Raw genomic sequence first — 14,351 nt, 5'->3', positions numbered from 1 at the left:
GCCCCCGTTTTCCTCCCCTCATATGCTCAGCGCCATCGTATAAGTGAAATATTCTTCTGTATATATTTCACTTAAACGGCCGTTGCAAGCATTATGCGTGCCAGCACAGCGCAATGACTCTGGCACCTCTGAGCAGTGTGGGAAGGTCTTCAAGCAACCGGTTAGAGCGTCCGCCTCGATGTCGGGAGTCCCGGGATGCAAACCTGGGTTGGCTGATACCAAAGGCTTTAAAAATGGTACTTGTTGCTGCCTCCTTTGGCGTTCAGCATAAGAGGTTATAGAGCAAGGAAACAGGGCTATGAACCCGATGAACAGTAAAATGTGACTGGGTTGGGTGTCTTCGACATATGATACTTCAGTGGCGCCAGCACTCTGGCGGCATGAGCTCGCTCTGTCATAAGAAGACACAGTATATGTACACATACGTAATGACCTCATCGTCATATGATTAAAAATTGTGAAGCACGACGGTAAACACCAAGCATTCGTTCATGTATTCCAGGAACCTGCGGATGGTCGTGGGTTTGCCCCCAGGCTCTGCTCTGTTTCCTCGCAGAATGGTGCTGACCATTTCATATAAGTGAAATATTCTTAAGTACCGTAAAGTGAGTACCGTAAAAACACCAATCAAATGAACTGCAGTTATTGGCCCACGCTGTTGTACATACATGTACATATACCGAACACCTATTTGTGGATGCTAAATAAAACTGACCGTTAATGAAGTATATCTCCTTTTGGGCGATTGTCAGTCAAGATTACCCATCTCTGCCATTGATATTTATAACGATGTATTGGTCACATAGGCCTACCAAGTTTTAATTATATGTACATGTATAGGCCTCTAGGCATGAGAACCGCCTTTTTTGTCAAACATGGACGAAACGACCGATACTGTAACATGACCTTTGATTCATCGAAACTTTCAATTCATTACGATGAACAGTTTTGAAAAAATAAATTCCACATGGGCTTGTACGGGTTGTGGAGTAATATTACGGACTCACTGTACATACATATATAGGCTTACGTAGGCTATAGGCCCTTATACACCCTTCTGACCACGGCACGTTAAAACTCTGGGCATGTGCATGTAGAATAATATATAGGTCTCACAGACTGTAGTTGATTTGTTGGATTCAGAATTAAGGTAGGTAGAACTACCTAGAACACAAACTTTATAACCGTCTCACATATATACCTGAGCTAAGAGAAATAGACTTACAGAACTAAGACTATAGAAAGGAGACAAGTCCTTACATTGGCTACAGAGAGAGACACCCTTATTCAAGGTGAACTGCAAAGTTTTTTCATCATTTCGAACTCAGCTTTACCATCAGTCTACACCAATCGGATGATACTGCTTGAAGCAACTGTCATTTGTTTGGTCATGTGATCTGGCCTCGCCGCACAATCCAGATGACTTCCGGTCAAAATGGCGGACGGTCAGGACGAAGGTTTGCTCTGGGATCATGCGGGTGAAAACTTAGAAAGTGACTCTCCATTAGGCAGTTATCGAGCTGGCTATTCCACATTTTACAGGTAGGAAAGTTCGGCGAATAGTTGCACCCTCCAGCATAATCACGTCTAGCTTTTGTACACCACAGCATCCAATGAAATTGTAGAATATCTCACACTCTGATTCGAAAACTATCACTGGAACATGTAACGTTAGACCTATGTGAGATTCAGTTGTAAAGCTTATAGTGCTTTTTTGGACATGACGTCAGTTTCATTGAAAAGTGCTTTTCACAGTGAACAGCTGAATTGGTGGGTCAGTAGCAATCAAAAGCAGCAATACAAATTTTACACCTCACGAAAGTTAGTATCAGATGCATTCCGATAGGTTTTCATGTAGCCCAAAGCTAATCAGCGTCTGCCATGTTTGGATTTTGTTTTTTCATCTTCCGGCAGGGTGATTTTTATGCCACCCAACACTCTGTTTACAGAGTATGCAATTCTCAAAGAGAATTTGGGGTAAGATAAAAATTTTCAAGGCCCATCACCTTGCCTGAAGTTGAAAAAAAAAATTCAAAGATGAAAGTTTTAAAGTTTAAACGGCTGGATTACTGTTGGTTTAAAGATGGTTTACCAATGCTGGCTTTGACATATTACATTTCAAGCGTTTTAAGGAATCGGTGGATGGCTAAAATAAGGTAAGGTTCGAGCCGTTTTTTGTACTGAAATTGTCCACGTGGAAGTCTATATGACCGAAGCTGGGCTTACGATAGAAACGTCCAGCTTGGCTTTGGGCTAGGTTTCATGGGAATTTTAAATTTGAGGTTACTGTCACGTTGTACAGTGATGTCAATTCATTGAAGATCCAGCTTTTCACAGTGAACGTTTGAGAATGGGCCCATTGACTATCTGACTGATCAACCTAAAACTGCTGCTTCCGTCCAATATTACATTGACATTAGGTTTGGCAAAATTATTATCAGTCAAGGATGGCCACCAAGCCAATTAATGTCAGAGCACACTCTATTTAAAAAGCTTGTACTGTTGCCGTAACAGTTTGTCAATGCGTAACTTGAGAAATAAAGTACTCATACAATATGTCTTGTCGGTTGTGATCGTTTCCCATGGGCTCCGCCTGGTTCCCTCCCACCTTAGTTGCTGTCATATAAGTGACTATTCTTGAGTACGCTGTAAAATGCCAATCAAATAAATAAATGTGGCCAGTCAGTCGGCCATTTTTCTGACCATATTGTCGATTGGTTAATTCGATAGCATTGTGGGCCTGAGATTCCTTGATAATTCTTAAATTGACGTTCCCTATTGTGCCACTTTGGACATAATAGACAAGGACAAGTACATAAGATTTTAAACTGAAGCACTCACGGGCTTGGTTTAGGTTGGGCAAACCTTGGCCAAACATAATCTTCCCAATCTAACATCAGAGAAATTCTCAGATTCTAGATTTGGTATGTTTATAAAGATACTAAAGATAGTTGTCAGCTCTGTGTACTTGGGGTTGTGTACTTTTTGTAACATATTTGTCTTGTCCTCTTTTGCAGTCCATCTAGTGCTATCAGTGGTGCTGGACAAAAGCTGTCAATAATTCAGGCAGAAAAAGTTTTATCAAACCTAGAGGAGGCTCATTCTGTGTTAAAAAAATTTGTTGATCAGCAAAACCAGCAGGTAAACAGACTTTCTGATTTAAACATGATAAATTTTACGAACAATCATTTGTCAGTTGAAAGAGTTGCTATGGACAAAGTGATCATGATATTATAAAACTTGCTACTTAATTTAAAACTGCATTGATACTCAGCATATCAGTATGCTTTATAACACGCCAACCAAGAAAATAAAATTGAAATAAATTTCATAGCAGTTATCAGTCTGCGTTTCTCTTTTGAACAAATTTAAAAAGAAAATGAGTCATTAGTTCTTGTGGTAATACCTCAGATTGATTTTTTTTGAGAGACATAACTGATTTATTTTCACGTAAGTGCAGTTATAAGCACATGATTTTATTTTTGGTTTCTTTTGTAGACATCTGGAGAGAATTTGTCAAACCTGTCTCCTGTCCGGCGCCATGCATGCCACAGATATTTACACAAACTCCGTCTCATTTTAGATAAACTTACAGATTATATCATTATCTCGTCACTTGTTTTACAGGTGAGTATTTGGTGAAAAAGAAACTCAAACGATAATTTACAATCAGAGTTACAATTCAAATGAATCTTATGGAAGGATCAGATTCCTTAAAAAAAAAGCCTTTTTTGCTTAGTGTTAAGTCAGTAGTTCTGATTTGTTGCGGAGTTTTATGAGTGCCATTGAAGTAAGCTTTATACATTATGGCTCTCATGTTGGCTTAATTTAAAAGAGCAAATGTTTCTTAGTTTAATACAGCATATATATATTTAGCAAACTATAGAAAATTTTATTCACTATTTTTGGTTTATATATTGATTATTGAATGCACATTGTTTTTATTTCAAGGTCCTTGATGTTCTTGTTTTAACAATTATTGATTTTTTGCCGAAATCTGACAAAAGGGTCCTTCTTGTTGTGGTGAGTACATTTACTACATGTGTTTATATTTCACCATGCCACATGCATACTAATACTGTCTTTTGTCAACCTTTTCAATGTATTTTGACATATATGCATCATTTTCTGCTGCTTTGGCCATTCATTTTATTTGAGTTAAACTTCTTTTGTATCATGCAGTTTTGCATTTAATTTCTGTAACGTTTGTATACAAAATATAAACTATGTATGGTACAAAAAAGATAAGGGATTCAGCACTTCAACACTCTCACATATGTCCAGTAAGAGCTGTATTGATCTCAGTTGAAAACTTTTTACTTCCTGTTTCAATCGTACTTCCATCATTTTGAAAATTATAGTATTAATGATACTTTAGGGAAATGAAAGCTGAATGGTGTAAATATGACCTGTAGGTGTCTTTGGTGTTTGTTTTTGTAATATCTATGTGTAATCATTTATTCCCAATCCTGTTATAAATATTTCTCTAATATTACACTGTATGCTTGTTTTTGAGCATGTTTCTGTCATACTTTTGAAATGCCTTGATTATTGTGTGAAAAATGTATGTTGTTGTTGTTGTGTTTAGGGTGGTACAGTAATGATTATTCTACAAGTTGCAAATCTACTTTTGGTTCTTTATACATCCAGTGAGTATTTGCATTTTGACACTGCCTTGCAACCTGTTTGTTTAGATACATTGTACATGTAAGTGTCAATGATACAAAAAAAAACAGTTTTTGGCTTTTTTTTTTTTAGATTAAAACAGTATTAGGAAAGACGCCTTCTGGGTTGCCCCGTTTGAAGCTAATAAGGGTTCTAAACTTTCATGGTGTAGTCCACAGGATAATTCTTGTGTAGATTGATATGTTGAAATGTGTGAAATTATCAAATTAATCAGGGGAAAACATTGATCATTTTAGTAACTTCATTGAAATTTTGTACATATTGTATCAACTTTTCTGAATGATCAAAAATAATTTATAACTACTGTCTGCTGTTCGATGTATTTTGCTTTTATATGCAAGAACCCTTTAATGTTACCCTGTTTGTTGAGTCTTTATATTACATTTTTCCCTTTAAGTTAAGTTGTGCTGCATGGTTGTATAGCAAACACATACCAAAACAGCTGCTTTTGTTATATATATTAAAGATGTGATCATGCATGAGCTGATTATATAATTACTTTGTGAATTTGTTCCAGTTAAGTTGGGGAATCAGCTGTTTAAGCACTCCATTAGTGGCACCCTCCTGATCCAGGGTTACATTGCTACTCTCTTACTGTTTGCTGGCCTATACACAGCTGCATGCAGACTTGATGTGAGTGTTTTTTATTGCTTAGCTACCAGTATGTCTTAATTCATTGTTATGTTCTCAATACATGAGGGCAAAAATCCATGAATACCAAATATTTATAGTGCTTGATATTATTGGGTTTTTTTTTCTTCAAATTTTTGAAGTTTTTGTGAATTACAGTTAGTTTGTGAGGGAGTGTCCATTAGCAGTATTACAGTGTTATTTTTACACAGGATTAGTTATATTTGTATTGTGAACTTTAATGGGGTCCTTTCCTGACTAACTTAACTGGGACTTAACTTAGTAGTTTATTGTTCATGTCTGATTGTGTTACAAGAACAATGGCTGATCCAGCTGGAGCTTCAGTCGCTAGTGCATGGGAAATAGCCCCTCATTTCAATAAAAACATACCCTAATTCTTCTAAAATTTGCGACAGAGATTAGTAGTGTTGAAAGTAGAATATTACATTTCTTTACCAGCCTATTGGAAAAGTAAAGATATGAGTATGTTGTTCATTAGATGGTCTGACCATGTGTGAAAAAGAGACTCAATATTCCGTCTAGAATTACATATATATTGGCTAAAATGAGCAGACCAGGTGTCCCAAATTTGAGAAGAAATAAGGTAATCATGTAACTACAGTACATGTATCTACACCCTCGTGTATGATGTGATGTGGATTCAAATCTTAGTTTTGTCACTTTGCATTTTGATGTGCATCATAAAAAAAGACTAAGCAACTGGATTTTTTCCATTTCCAGTTCTACTGTTAATAGATAGAATCTTGGTTGTATATATATGTTTTGTAATATGTTCAGCTCGTTTGCTTTAGAAGGCAAATTTATAGATGTCAGTCTCTGTTACATTGTAATTTACAGGTGAATGGGTGGAAATTTATCGCAGATGGTGCAATACAAAATCCCACCTTGTTGGCTGAATCTTACTGCAGATTTCTGTTTTTCTCTGTGTCTACAGGAACACTCTGTGGTATGTTACAGCATGTCTTTTTTTGCCAAACCAAGGTATTACTCTTATTTGCACTCCTACACAATCTGTTATTTTATTCTCAAGGTCACGTTTCTCCCTTGACATGAAATGCTTTATAATTTCTGGTCAAAAATGATGCCAAGATCAGATGAAATAGCATGAAAACGTATTTGCAAGTATTTTTGTTTTTACTTTTTCTTTTAGGAGAAAGACAGTATTTTTGAATGGAAGGTATTTGAGACCTCTTGGTACATATTGCCATTGCATAATGATGTTCTAAATAAGGATGTGATGCATGTCTAATAAATTTATTTGAACGTAAATTTGTTGTGTATGTCCAATCACATACATATAATCTGAATTATTATCATATTTATGAACATACAAAAAATATAAATTTGATGTAATTCAGGTTGCACACATTTGTTAGCTGAAAAGACCAAATTGTATGCAAATATATTTTTCAACAAATGTTACGTCCTCATTTATAACATTATTACGCAAAGACAGTATGTACCAAGACATGGCCCCAAATACCCACCATACAAAAATTATTCTCAGGAGTCTTTCTCTCTTCAAAGAAATATCAAAGAAAAAAAAGACCACGTTTACAGCTAACTTTTTGCACTCTTTCACCTGAGCTTTAAGCCTGTTTGATTTACACTTACTTTCTTCTTGTTTCTCTTAGGTTCATCAATTGTATTACCAAATGCTTGGTATAACTATTTGATGGTTTCCCTACAGGTAAGAATATTCGGTTAACTCTTAGCGAATGTTTGATTGCAAAAAACATTATTTGTCATACAGCTCCAGTTTGGTTAATGTGATCTGAGGGTAATCTTTAAAACCACAAATACGTAAACTTATTTGATTTATCTCACTGATTAATGAGCACATTTTATGCCCCTTAGGCCAAATTTAAAATATTATATGTTTGATGTTACACGACTGACCCTTCAAAAAGGCTGCGACCGAAATTCTTTTTTCGTGTATATACATATGCCAAGTTATTCTATTTTATTTCATTTAATGTTTTTTTCCTTGCCTGTCATTGGAAATGTCACTCTGTTTATACAGATGATGGGCACTCTTTCAAGATATACTATTTCTGAAAATCCAATCTAAGGATGGCCTATATTTACTGATACGCGAAGACCGCTGCCATCCCCTAGCTCGGACGACGTGTTCACCCTTTTATGACATTGTGCCTGTATTCAGCTACCCTATCAGCAAATCTTGCTGCATACGCAATACTTAATATCCAAATCCACAATGCATGGTCTGTCTGCAAGCTAAGACATTTATGCACCTTTTACAACCATTGACACTGACCTTTATTCGATATTTCCTTACAAAATTTCTGTGGATTTCAAAGATAAGGTCTGCTTTAAGCAGGTCGGGGCCTCCGTGGCTCAGTTGGTTAGCGTGCTAGCGCATCGCAATGACCCAGGAGTCTCCCACCAATGCGGTCGCTGTGAGTTCAAGTCCAGCTCATGCTGGCCTCCTCTCCGGCTGTAAGTGGGAAGGTCTGGCAGCAACCTGCGGATGGTCGTGGGTTTCCCCCCGGGCTGTGGCCGGTTTCCACCCACCATAATGCTGGCCGCCGTCGTATAAGTGAAATATTCTCGAGTACGGGATAAAACACCAATCAAATAAATAAATAAATTAAGCAGGTCAATGTGATGCCGTTCACCCGATTTGACCGAAATTGGTACGGTGGGCCTCCATGCATCAGTTGGTTAGCGCGCTAGCTCAGCGTGATGACCCAGGAGCCTCTCACCAATGTGGTCACTGTGAGTTCAAGTCCAGCTCATGCTGGCTTCCTCCCCGGCTGTACCTGGTCATACCTAGTCAACAACACTGATGTGGTCGTTTGCATGGTTCTTCTGTTTGTTGAAGATCACTTGTCTTTCACACTAGTATTGTGTGTATGTTTCCAAGTCACATGAAACTTTAGAAAGTTACAGACGTGGGACATTTGTCAGTAACTTGCCAAAGGTCAGTGGTTTACTACAGTCAGTCAGCATTCCTCAACCATAAACTGACCTGACAACCGGTAAAAGTGAAAAATTCTTGCGTATGCAATTAAACAATTATCAGATGTTTCAAATAAATAACAGGGTTTCTGTACCTCTATTTACTCTCCTTTCAGATGCTGCTTAGCTATACATACTTCGCTTCGATTTTGGGTCAAGCTATCATGGTAAAAACAGTTGGATTGGTTCCTCACCAAAGGGCAGATAACTCCATTTTGACACAGTCCAGATCAAGACGGGGTTCCACTCAAAGTCAGCGAAGTGGAAATGTAAATCCCGATCTCAGCCAGTCACAATGACGTATTATTTTACAGTGAAAACTAAGCATGTATCAGCCTTGCTAGTGTATCTTCACAGAGTACTTTTGTAAAACCAATTACCTTTGTTCATCAGTGTTTTAAATTATGACTTTGAATGCAAATTTCTCACTATGAGGGATTACTATACTTTCTTGATCCCAACAGTGCCTTGATCCACTCAACTGATCCTTGACCAATGAAATCATGGGTTTCCCCTCGGGCTCTGTCTGGTTAATTCCACCAAAATGATGGCTGTCATTGCATAAGTGAAATATTCCTGAGTATGCCATAAAACACCAACCAATTTCACAAATAAATACAGCCAATTTATGGCTCTAAAGTTTTCAGGTATGCGTACCGAGACATGGTATGGTTGCTTATTAGTGAGCCTGAAATATTCTTGAATAAGACATAAAGCATAAATAAAATATATGTTGGTCCTCTGTTTGTGTGAGCATCTGGTATCCTGACAGTGTACTGAAATTATGTAATATTCACTGACAGATTAGAAGCTTCATGCATGTGTATTGTACTTAGTATAGCAGTACAGGTTTATTATAGTGTACTGTATAAGCCGTTGCATTTGCAAATTGTACAATCTGAAAGATATATTTACCTCGTAACATATTTATGATGTTTCATCCAAAGTATATATATCAGTGTCTACTCATTGGCTGTTGTCAGTCAAAATAATCTATCTCTGCTGTCAGAATCAGTTGTTCCGAAAATTTTTATGATTCTTGTCTGTGAAGGCCAGTCATCTACATGTACTTAGAATGTAAGTTTGTGTTTCGGGTATGGCTATTATTCTCCTACCTGTCACATATTTTGGATTTCATTTATTAATTTAGACAACTTGCTGTTATAAACATTTTTTTTTACACAGAACAGTTTCTTGCATATCTTTCAGCCTATTCAAAATGTTTAAAACAGGCTCTAAATTTTTACAAACCTAAATGTTGTGCAGTGAGGTGTTACTATGACAACTATATCTGATGGTAAATCATCTTCTCTACCTGTCTGGAGTTAAATTTTGATGAAGTTGTTTAATTGCTTGCAGCTTTGAAAGCCTTATCAGTCAAGTTTTTTCAGTGTGTAAGAAAGGAAAAAAATTACCTGAGCTTTACTTTCTCTGAGAACTAGTCCAAATTAAACTTCCTTCAGGCATACCTCATCTTTTGTTCGATTTGTTGACTGATTAAAATGCACTAAAATGCTTTAATTCTGTGAAATTTATTCTATACAAAAGGTGCATGTATTTGTGCTAGATGTACCCCTTACCGTTGTCTCCATGGACACTTCCTACTTCAGGTGCTAACCAACATGTATAACCACATAGCATCACCAAGTTCTTCATACATCAATGGGATGATATGTAGTCTTCACAAGCTGTGCTATGCAACCAAACAACCATACAACCAAACAACCAAACAGTACCAATGCACCATATTCCATGGATACAGAATTGCTTTCTGGCATTGCTCTGTGATTCAAATATGAAATTACATGTATATAACCTGAATTGGCAGATAGGAGATGTTTTATTCATTCATAACTGTCGTTTTCATTGAGGACCTTATGTAGTGGTATACATTGATGCATGAATTTGTAGTCAGATTATTTCTTATGAAAATGATGTTTTTAATGTGTGTACTTTTCATTTTATTGGTTTGTTTTTGCTGAATTTTATTTTTTGCTTTTATTTTTCTTCTATTTTGGAGTAATAGTAATAAATAGTATTTACTGTGAAGCAACAAAGTGTTACCACAAGTACATATAAATATCTATTGGTGTACTTCTGTTCTTACTGAATCACCACCAGCAAACAGTCCGGTTCTATCATAGTAAGCCCAGACCACATGTATTACATCTGGACTCCCCAAATTGAACAACATTTATGTATAATGAATGGATTAAGTAAGCAGACTGTGAATTTATCCTTGATTGCTTTTTGGGGATAGTGGCAGTGTGGGTGAGTACACTTGAGTGATCTATGTAGGTAGATTTAGGTATAAAAGTAGGATTTTTCTGATGTGGAGAAATGATACAAAAACAAATGAGCCTCCTCTACTGTCAATGTCTTTGTATTCCCACTGCAGTTTTAAACATCTTGTTCTTTTCATGAAATTTCATGATTCCAAGATGTTCAAAACTGCAGGCGGAACATAAAGATGTGGAAAGTTGAGAAGGCTCATTTGTTATTCTATGTACACAAACATATATACTACCACATCATTTCAAAACGTCACAAATACAAACCAAATATCTCAGTGGGTCCTTGAACAATATTATACTGCTATGTTTTTTATTCAAATACCAATTAACTTGAATCCATATTTGAAAAGGGAAATGTTTAAACAAACATGCATAGTAAAGGTTCCAAAGAGAATTTCTTGGGAAGAGAATAATAAGTGTGCCACTTGATAATATGATCATCTTTGGCCAAATAAAATAGGTAAATCAACAATCTAGTCATTGGTTACATGTATTTTCTACTGCATATTGATGCACAGAATCGTTTTGGGTGGGTGGGTGGGGTGTTCCTTTGTTATCGTAACCTTTTTTTAATAAACCCAGATCGCTTTAATAATGACTATCACTTTCGCTGTATGTTTATGATTTTAATTAAGCTGATTGCAGCACTTCTGGAAATAGTACCCAGAAGGCTTCTGTCCTTTGTTATTTATTGATATCATGGTATTACTCTTTAATATTATTGACTGTTATCTTTCTTCCTTTTATATTGTTGATATATACTTGTCTAGTATTTTCCCTTTGTTGCCAAATTTTAATTTATTCTTTACTTTCTTGTTTTATTATTATGCTATTACTGAATGCTCTTCTATCTGAGCGCAGCTGAAGGTTTTTAAAGGTGGAAAAATATAATGTGCTAAATGTAATACCAGTACATGCTGTGTAAGGCATATTTTTATGAAAGCAATTTGGAATGTGTATACTGTAATTGTTAATTGCCCAGTTGTAGAAATGAGGCACATTGCAATATTCCGGGTATGATTGCATTGTAGTAAAAGGACGATGTGTCTTGGTGATTTTATCATGATGCAAATTAATTGGAAAATATATATATATACACAGTTTAATAATATTGGCAGATAAAATACATGTATCAGTATATATCGCTCTACACTCCAGATGAAACGTGTGTTTGTCTGAGGATGACCGAAATGTAGTTTTCTTTTTTTTTTTTCCACATGTAGGTCATATGAATAATTGACGAGGACTGAGCATGTATAAAGAAATTTAGCAGCTCTGCTTGTACATGCATATAATTAACTTGCCATTATGCATTGGAATCCTGGAGGTGAAATAAATGAATTCCACACGAGTTTGTGTTGTCTTTTTTTTTTCTCAGTTCTACAGTCGTTTATAAAATCTTCAGATTCACAAGAAAATACCTGCCCATCCTTGCAACAAACGTATTTATTATATATCTGTATTTACCGTATCATTATCACAATCTCTGTTAGAGGGATGCGAGGTATATACGTTGCATGAACTCGCTCGTTGCTTTACAGTCCGCCGCAACGAATCATCCGGTCAACTGGTATCGTTTTGTTTGGAGGACAGCCGGGTTGGATTGTCTTCTCGAGAGTAGGCCCGTGAGATTAGTCTACGTATTACATGGGACTATTATATAGTGTCAGAAATCACGACACGTGGAGTATACAGCGTGATATTTCAGGTCAGGTATGGTAACGGCTGTATTTATGCAGGTTGTCTCCAGAAAACCAGGAATTGACGAGCTTCCATATTACATGCATGAATATTTCCGTATCACTTCCGTCTTGACACCTTGCATGGAGTCTTTTGAATTTGCTTTTAAAATCAGACGCAGTTTAAATCCTACTTACAGTTGTTGTGGATTAGGCTATTGAAAGAATTGTTATTCCTTTCTTCTTAGTGTATAAAAATCGTTATGCATATAATGACGTGTGACCATACATAAGCTTATTCCACGGCGTATATATCGGTAGCCTTATTCTGTGGAATTGAAGTGTAAGTGGCGAGGAAGTATAGCCATTCATTTGTTAGATGTGGCTGACACACATATAAACCATCAGATCTGAATAATCATACGGTGTGGAGTTGGTCGTGGTCGAGCGGTTAAGACGCCTGTCTTTCAGTGGCTAGGACAAGATGCCGGTTCAAACCCCGTCATGCATAGAGAATTTGTAGCTTCTCTTCTCTGACTGCATGCTCGGCGGACTTACAAGCTGCCGATGAATTGACGAGCTTCCATATTACATGCCGTTTGCATGGTCTAAGGCTCGTTAAAACGACATTTCTTCTACCATCATTGGCCTATATTTGCCATGTCATACGTCAGAAAGTTCATGATCAGTAAATTACCACGATGCATGGTATACCTCAGTTACTCCAGTGGAATATTTTTGAATATGGCGTTAAACAATTATAAAATAAATGTATAATTGTCGCCGTCAACATGCATATGTGTTTAAAAAAAAAACAGCCTTCGCCGAGAGTGTTGTCTTTGTTTATTTTCGTCTATCAGTTCAAGAATGAAGAGATTTTCGCAGAATAATTTTCACTACCGGTACCAGTATCGATGATTTAGGCCCAGGCAGCATCCCTTCAGCAGGACACCAATTTGTAAATGCCACCTTCAGTAATGCAATCGGTTTTATTCCACTCCTTAATCCTTCGTACCTCCTTTGGTACATGTACGTACAAACTGGGATTAATGTAGCAGATATTGTTAACTGTTATATTAGTCCCTAGAATAAATTAGGCCTACACCAACAAATTTGTCGGATTTACACCACAGAATGCAGCCTAAGTTGAGGTATTTAATCGTTAGGTCTGTGTATGCATACCACCGTCTTATTCCTGGAATAACGTTACACAACAGTTTTTTCTTTCACCAGCTTTATGCATCATGCATGCCAACTGTGGTGTAACAGAGAAGTTATATCTGGACTAAGCTATAAAGGCCTCTCTTTTTCCCTTAGTTTATTCCCCTTAAAATAGGCCCTTCTGCATTCGGCCCAAAGGGCCTATGGGCTTTGGAGTCAAATTTAGTAGGGCCTTGATCACTTAATTAATTAGGGCTTAACTCTTTTCACTAGCTTTAATTTGAAAACGGTAATATTACATAATGGTCCCAGACTGCATGAATGAACATGCACTTAATTATACAAATCGGTATGTTTACGACGGATAGACGTAACCCATTCGCAGGATTGAACTTTAACGTTGACATTGTCCCAACTGCGAAATATCCCGCGAAAACTGACAGCTCATTCCAGTAGCTCTCCTGCGTTTGGAGGTAGAAACTGTATTAGCAAAGGAGTTGTCTGCAAGTTCACGGTAAGTGTGTTAGTGAAAATGTTGGCGAATTTAAAGCAAAATTCACAACAACTAACAAAACATATGAATCAAAGAATGCATGGTTAGATTGAAGGTTCAGTAAACAATGTATTTACATTAATAGTTTGACAATCAAAGATGTATTGAGGAGGGAATCGACGTTTCGCAAGACTGTCGTACTGGAGACATTTTCTTTTTTTGACAACGGTAGTCAAATGTGTCGAGCGTTGTGTTATAGTTATGAAGTTGAACTGGCGTTTGGATCCCCTTTACATTGTTAAAACATTAATCACAGGTAACATATTAAGTGTTCACCTTAGACTGAATAAATTCGTCGCAAAATTAAATCATGTAAATTTTTTTCCTAGCTGGTATGACCGTTGT

General features: G+C 36.8%; 1 protein-coding gene across 1 annotated transcript; it reads left to right on the top strand.

The window, feature by feature from the left end:
• Positions 1-1,435: 1,435 nt before the first annotated feature.
• On the top strand, positions 1,436-11,124 carry LOC135475641 (uncharacterized). The gene is made up of 9 exons (XM_064755573.1): positions 1,436-1,542; positions 3,018-3,141; positions 3,499-3,627; positions 3,952-4,023; positions 4,589-4,649; positions 5,204-5,319; positions 6,175-6,283; positions 6,972-7,027; positions 8,436-11,124. The coding sequence occupies exons 1-9, from the start codon at positions 1,436-1,438 to the stop codon at positions 8,616-8,618; spliced, it is 957 nt and encodes a 318-aa protein (XP_064611643.1). The 3' UTR covers positions 8,619-11,124.
• The last annotated feature ends 3,227 nt before the right edge of the window (positions 11,125-14,351 follow it).

This window comes from Liolophura sinensis, chromosome 9 (genome assembly GCF_032854445.1).
Source record: "Liolophura sinensis isolate JHLJ2023 chromosome 9, CUHK_Ljap_v2, whole genome shotgun sequence".
NCBI classification, from domain to species: Eukaryota; Metazoa; Mollusca; class Polyplacophora; order Chitonida; family Chitonidae; genus Liolophura; species Liolophura sinensis.
The sequence above is the reverse complement of the archived record's forward strand: the minus strand, read 5'-3'. Positions and strand labels throughout refer to the sequence as shown.